The 7,654-nt window shown below is 37.3% G+C and overlaps 1 protein-coding gene across 1 annotated transcript in view; it reads right to left on the reverse strand.

Moving 5' to 3' along the window:
* The window catches only part of MAGT1 (magnesium transporter 1), a 61,060-nt gene that overhangs the window by 11,100 nt on the left and 42,306 nt on the right, over positions 1-7,654 (reverse strand). Inside the window, exons 4-7 of the mRNA XM_019648142.1 lie at positions 3,596-3,736; positions 2,968-3,108; positions 2,327-2,416; positions 1,637-1,700 (exon numbers count right to left, since the gene is read on the reverse strand). Coding sequence (XP_019503687.1) covers positions 1,637-1,700; positions 2,327-2,416; positions 2,968-3,108; positions 3,596-3,736 — 436 coding nt within the window. The remainder of the gene's footprint in view (positions 1-1,636; positions 1,701-2,326; positions 2,417-2,967; positions 3,109-3,595; positions 3,737-7,654) is intronic.

Genomic DNA, 7,654 nt, shown 5'->3' on the forward strand with positions numbered 1-7,654 from the left:
AAGCACTCATCATATTGTTTGATCATAATCATCTCACACACACACACACACACACACACACACACACACACACACACACACACACACAACAAACCAGGAAGAGTGCAATGATGGTGCCAACTTGGGCCAGTGAAGCAACGTCCTCCACAACTAGACTGAAGAACAAAAAGGACAGCAAGTTGTCTATTCTCCTTCCCCCAATTCCCCAGCGCTGTTCCCATCCCCCAATTCCCCAATAAAAATCTTTAAATAAATAAATAATAAAAAGAAGAACCAAGCTCACAGATAACAGAAAACACGTTGGTGGTTGCCCTAGGCAAGGGTGGAAAGTGGGAGAAATGGATGAACTGTTTTATGTTTGTTTTTTAGTTTAAATAAATAAAAATAAATTTTAGAATTTGAAAAAACATAAGGTTTAGATAATATTTTCTTGCCATCTTCTTTGTCATCATAGGGACTAGGTATTTATTATTAATCTTTTCGGCTCACCATTCTATGGCTGAACAGATTAAGTCTCCTAACTCCAGGCTGAATTTTAAGCAGCAAATGTATTTTACACACTATTTAAGAACATTGTTTTGAGAAAGTATAATTTTCCCAAATGTTCTTCAATTAAAACCAAAAGTTTATTTTTTTCTCAGAATGTTTCCCTTAAAGTATCTCTATTAAATCACTGATACAAGTAAAATAAAATGGGGAAAGGTATACACAAACATTTACTAAAGGTGCTATTTCCAGGGATTTTGATTTTTTTCTTTATACTTAAAACTATCAAGCTGCAGGGGGCTGCCGTAAAGCTACCGTGAGTGCCTGGCAGCTGCCGTCAGCTGCTAAGAGTTGCTGTCAGCGGCCAGGACGGCCAGCGACTGATCTGCCTCACCAGGGAAGAGCACAATGATAATACCAAAATGGGCCAGTGAAGCGACACCCTCCCCAACTAGACTGAAGAACAAAAGGACAGCAACTGGTCTGTCTGTTCCCCTCCCCCAATTCCCCAATAAAATCTTTAAAAAAACCACCTACCATTTTCTTACTCAATGAAGAACACTCTAAAATCATAGTTTGATTCAAATTAAACAATCCATTCTAGCCTGGAGGATCTAAGGCAGTCAATTTACATGTACAATTTCTAAGTAGTCTCAACTTACAACCTAAGTACACAGCCTCAAACAAGGAGTTTCTGAAGTCAAAATCCCACATTTATCTAAAGTTTGTAGTTTCCAGGAAAAAGAACCCCGTCTACTTCACAGTCCAGAACTGATGCTCACCCCTTTATACTTAGCCTTGTTTTGCTCTGAGCTTATCAAAGCATTGCTTCACTTACATTTCACCTAACCTGCAAATCTCTCCCAAATCCTAGAACAACTCTCTTCCTTAGATAAGATGTTTCTTGGTTCCTCTGATATGCTATCTCCCTTGTAGCAAGATCCAAAAAACCTGGGTATATAAGACTGCATGTTTGTCCCTGGTGGTCTTTAGCTGATTAGGCTAAGACAGATGACACAGTAATATGATTCCAAAGATATTACGTCTTGCATTAATAAGAGAGCAGCTTCAATTCCAGAGAGAATACTAGAATGTGAGAAAAAAAAGACGAATTAAAACACAGCACCAAGGACTTATTATAAGAGGATACTAAACAGAAGAACAATGTGTGTTTCAGCTACAAACTGGGCTTGGCTGCTTCCATGGATATAATTCTGGAGGGAAAAAAAGACAAAATTAAATCTTGAAATATACATTAAATTTTGGCATCCTAATCCTAAAATAGGCTATTTTCAAACCCTATGAAATTATTCATTCACCTTATGTATGCATGCACTGGGTCTGTGGTATTCATCATTACATAAATTTGGCTAAAATAAAAGCTATCTCTGTGTTATTATTTGTCTTTTCATTTTACTTAAACTATGTTTTCAACAACAGAATATGTGAGAAAACTAGTATTTCAATGTATAAGACCATAAAGTACAATAATGTAAGTTCCATCAAGACAGGGACTTTGTTTTTATGATTATATCTAATAATGCCTAGCACAGTGCCTAGAAACAATAGATGCTCAAGTACTTGATCAATATTATGTTTAGCTGAAGGCTGACTTTCATTCTTAGCCAGGATAGTCAAAAGGACTCACCAAATGGGATAAGGAACTTCCCCCTTTGAAGAACTCTGCACCTTCCTTTCATCAATTGAAGCTCATTTACAGAAAGATTCAAAATTCAAAACTAAATCTAATTCCTTCATATGCTGGCACTGGTCTCACAGGATAATAATCATTAAGGTTAACTTTGGCATACAATGGAAAGAAATCCTGGACTTTCCTTACCACATGTCCTGTGTGAGGATTCTTATGAGCATACGGTGGTCCTCTGATATGATTCCACATTTGACCAGATGTCATAGCAAGCACAAAACACTAGGAAAGAAAAAATAATGAAATATTCATATAACATGGTGAAGCTGTCCCCACCCTGATTAAATTGATAGGTATATAAAAATTGTATCTGCTCAAGTAATACACGAAGAACAATTTTTTCAGATAAATCACTTGTTGATTAAGGCTTATATTTCTCCACAAGGATCACAAGAATAATATTTACTATGAAAGGAAAACACCATTTTAAAATTATAAATAAGCTGACAGAAGTTTCAAAATTGAATACAGAAAAGCCTTTTAGAATATTTTTAAAAGAATAGCAGGATTTCACAGAAGTGACAGTCTATCGTTTAGTTTGAACAAAAACTGAGTACAATCAGTTCCTCCAAGCTCTGGCCTAATAAGATAGTGTAGGAAAGGAAACACACTGATTTTAATGCATTATATATATATATAGATAGATAGATAGATATAGATATAGATACACACACACACACAGTTTTCCACAGATAAGAAATAAACAAAATGCTACCTAACAATAATATTATTAGGAGTTTCATTCAAACAATTTTCTTCTAAAATTCACTCACCAAAGCTGCAAAAGCCCATCCAGTTTTATTAAAGAGAAACTCCATATTGCTTCTTCGAAGATATACAAGTCCACCAATAACAGCCAAAAGCAATCCCAACATAAGTGGACCAGCATAATTTGGAGGTCTGATTACTCTAATCTAATGGAAAGAATAGAAAAACATTTTAAAGCATGAAATTTATTCATTAATTACTTAGGTCAAAATAATTTGAAATGAAAGCAATCAAAATCAACATAATTATTTTCAGGAAAAAATACATTTTTCTTTTTTCATCCTAACCAAAAAAGTCTATAATGTATCCTAACATGAGGTGGAATAAGTACAATATTCTGTTTAACCAAAACATTACATCTTTTAGATCAAGAAATATTTGCCAAGTACAACTAGATAGACCATTGACTTAGTAAGGTCAAAAGAGTGGATTCCATGTTGAATTCAGTAAAATAACAGAGGATGTTTTGTAATTTCACAGTTTCAGCACAATGATTCTGTTACATGTTACTTATGAAGAGACTGCCCAACTACTGTCATCTCAGTGATATGGGGAAAAGACCACTTATGACCACCCAATAAGATTCAAAGTGAATAATGGCAAAGTAACTTTCTACAAAGTAGGGAAACTTACATTGACATCAGTTCTGTCAGCAATCCACCGGGCAATTTGCTCAGCTGAAAAACCACGCACCTGCAACTCATATGTATCACCCCGTTTGGGTTTCCCTTTTGCAGGAAAGTTGATGAAAGTTGGAGCTGAATTCATGTTTAGCTAAATAAAAAGTAGTCCATGAAAATATAAGTTATCAAGAAAATAATCTTAACAGCCAATATTATCTTGAAAATTAGGTATTTTATAAAGATGAGGAAGCCCAGGTTTAGGTAGGTTAAGTGACTTGTCTAAGGAAAGTGGAATATGGTGGAGCCAGAATGCAAACCCACTGCTGCCTGTGACCTTAATTAGTACACTTTACTGACCAAATATAATTTCCTAGCTAAGAAACCTACATTTTACTCCTTTAGAATGGAAAAGCTCACATACTACCAACATTTTAATCTGTTCAGAGATTATGCCAAAAAGAATACATTTATGAGAATTAAAATTGTCTTATGTAACGAGACAGGCTCCAAATAGAGTACATTCTCAATTTGGAGGCATTAAGATCACACAGGATAAGATAGGACTCTAAAATTGCAATCAAAGCCAATAGAATCCCAGACAAGAAAAAGCTAAAGGAGTTCATCACCACAAAACCAGTATTACAAATAATGTTAAAAGGACTTCTTTAAGAAGAAGGGGGAAAAAGGAACATAAATATGAATAGTATTGGGTTGTCGGGAAAGTCATATTTGTCTATGTTTTTCAATGCAAAAACATATCATGCTTTCCTGACAACCCAATAAAATGGCAATAACCATGTACCGATCAATAATCATTTTAAATGTAAATGGCTTAAAAGCTCCAATCAAAAGACATAGGGTAGGGGGCTGGCCGAGTGGCGCGATGGTTAAGAACTGGCTTGGGACGCCAGAGGGCCCCGGTTCGGATCCCACACATGAGGGCCACCTCCACAACTAGATTGAAGAACAAAACGACAGCAACTTGTCTGTTCCCATTCCCCCAATTCCCCAATAAAAATCTTAAAAAAAAAAAAAGACATAGGGTAGGGCTGGCCAAGTTGCTCAAGTGGTTAAGAGCTCGCTCAAGAGTTTGAACTCTGAGCAACAGCGGTTTGAGTTCTGGCCCGAGCTGAGCTGCCGCTGAGGTGCCAACAGGTGGCAGGATTGCTCAGCTAAAAGAAAAAAAAAGACATAGGGTAGCTAAATTGATAAGAAAATAAGACCCCTACATATGCTGGTTACAAGAGACTCATTTCAGATTGACAGACACGTACAGAGGGAAAGTAAAGGGATGGAGAAAGATATTTCATGCAAATAGAAATGAAAAAAAGCTGGAATAGCAATACTTGTAACAGAAAAAATAGACTTTAAAACAAAGGCTATAGAAAGAGATGAAGGACATTTCATGATAAAACAGCAATCTAACAAAAGGATATAGCCCTTGTAAACATCTGTGCACCCAATACAGGAGCACCTAAATATATAAAACAAATATTGATTGACATAAAAGGAGAGATAGACAGTAATACAGTCACAGTAGGGGACTTGAACACTCCATTGTCATCAACAGATAGATCTGCCAGACAGAAAATCAATAAAGAAACAGCAGCCTTAAATGACACATTAGAACACATGATATGTAAGCAACCTAAGTGCCCATCAATGGAAGATTGGATAAAGATAGTGTAGTACATATATACACAATGGAATATTACTCAGCCATAAAAAAATGGAATCTTACCATTTGCAACAACACAGATGTACTTAGACGGTATTATGCTAAGTGAAATAAGTCTGTCTTTAAATTATAATAATTTTGTACAAACCAATCTCCATTATTATAATCAAACTCCCTTGCTTTGATTCTCTACTCACAAAACCCTTCTAACAGTAATTTTTTTTAGACTTTCCCATAATGGGAGAGGGTACACTGATTAGTGGATGTGATTATTTTGGTCTCCTTGACAGTACAACATGGTGAATAAATGAATTAATAGATTAGCCCCTTGGTTACCAATGTCCATGGATTTTCATGGTTTGGTGAGTGTGCACAAAGTTTCCAGAGCTAAATAAATTCTGGGTACACTGCTAAAATTCCATTTCTGAGTCTCCAAAGCTAAGAACACAGTGTTCACTCCACCAAACGGTTGCCCAAATTTTAGGCCAAACTCTTCAATATTTGTTTAGCTATACCACCTTTTTATTTCTTTTAAAATATGTTTAAAAACACCAGGTAATATATGAATGCATTTTCCTTGTGAAAATTTAAAAAACATAACAGTATTAAGAACCAACCCCAGTCTGTTCTTGCAGGCACTGTTATCATTTCTAGAGCTTTCTGAATTTATTCATATATATGTATACCAACAGAAAACATAATATTGCTTTGTGTCTGCTTTAACACAGTAACATGTTAACTGTATCATTCTGCAATTTTTTTAATTGGGGAATTGGGGGAGGGGAACAGTGCTAGGAAATTGGGGAGGGGGACCAGCCAAGTTGTTGTTCTTCAATCTTAGTTGTGGAGGGCACCAGTCACCATCTGGCTGCCCGTCGGAAGCTCGTGGCCTCTAAGTTCAAGGTGCTGTGTTAAATCTTATGCGGGTGGGCATAGCCACCATCCCATGTGGAAGTCAAACCTGGCAGCCTTGTTGTTAGGGGCGCATGCTCCATTCACTGAGCCATCTGGGTGGCAGCACAGCTCAAGATGCAGAGTTCAGTCTTAGTTGCGGGTGGGCGTAGCCCACCATTGAACAGGCAGTCTTGTTAGAAGCATGTGCTCTCACCAGCTGAGCCATTTTGCCACCTGTTGGCAGCTCAGCTCAGGTGCAGCTTCAGTGTCCCATGTGGAAATTGAACCTGCTTCCCTGTTGCTCAGAGCTCTCACTCTTTTTTCTTTTTTTTTAAACGGAACCGAACCGGGCCCTCTGGCATCCCAAGCCAGTTCTTAACCAATGCACCACTTGGCCGGCCCTCAGAGCTCTCACTCTTAAGCTAACTCTTAACCAACTGAGCCACTTGGTGGGCCTTGCAATTTGCTTTTATTTATTCAACCATATCAAGAGATTTATCCATGATAGTACATGTATATCAACCTCACTTATATTTTATTATTTAATTATGCTATCATTAGACTTCAAGGGGTTTTTCCAATTATAAATCATGTTGCAATGAACAGCCATATATTGGATTGCCGGAAAAGTCATGATGTATTTTTTCTATGTTTTTCATTGCAAAAATGCATCATGACTTTTCTGACAGCCCAATACATATCTCCTTGTATAGACCTATGAGACGGTTTCTAGAGAAATGGAATTGTTAGATCACAGGGCAGAAACATTTAAAATTAAAATTGATAGATAGAGCCAACTTGCCTTACAAAGTGGCTTTACCAATTTATACTTCTACTTATCAATGTGGGAAATTATCTGTTTCCCCACATTCTTGCCAAAAGTTGATCTAAGGGGTAAATATTGTATTGTAATTTGTATTTTCATGATTACTAATGTAACATCTTTGTACTAAATAAGTTCTTTAAAAATATCTTGTAGGCTAAAGACACAATCAACAGAGTGAAAAGGCATCTATAAAATAGAATATATCTGCAAATCATACATCTCATAAGGGGTTAATATCCAGTACATATAAGGAAACCATATAATGTAACAATAAAAAAACCCCAGATTTAAAACTGGGTAAAGGATATGAATAGACATTTCTCCAAAAAAGATATATAAATAGCCAATAAGCACATGAAAAGATGCTCTATATTATTAATCATTAGGGAAATACAAATCAAAAACAAAATGAGGGCCGGCCGAGTGGCGCGATGGTTAAGAGCTGGCTTGGGACGCCAGAGGGCCCGGGTTCAGATCCCACATATGAGGGCCAGTGGCACTGCCCCCTGCAGCTAAGATGGTGAATGGCAGCTTGACCTGGGGCTGGGCTGCCGTGTGTCACCGGCAAAGGCATAGGCTGTAGCCCCTGTGGCAGTGGGTTGCCATGGGCTACCGTGTGTAGCCAGCAGCCAGCGTGAGCGGCCAGCAGCCGCAGTGAGCGGCCGTCCAGA

This window comes from Hipposideros armiger, unplaced genomic scaffold (assembly GCF_001890085.2).
Source record: "Hipposideros armiger isolate ML-2016 unplaced genomic scaffold, ASM189008v1 scaffold_121, whole genome shotgun sequence".
Taxonomy (NCBI): Eukaryota; Metazoa; Chordata; class Mammalia; order Chiroptera; family Hipposideridae; genus Hipposideros; species Hipposideros armiger.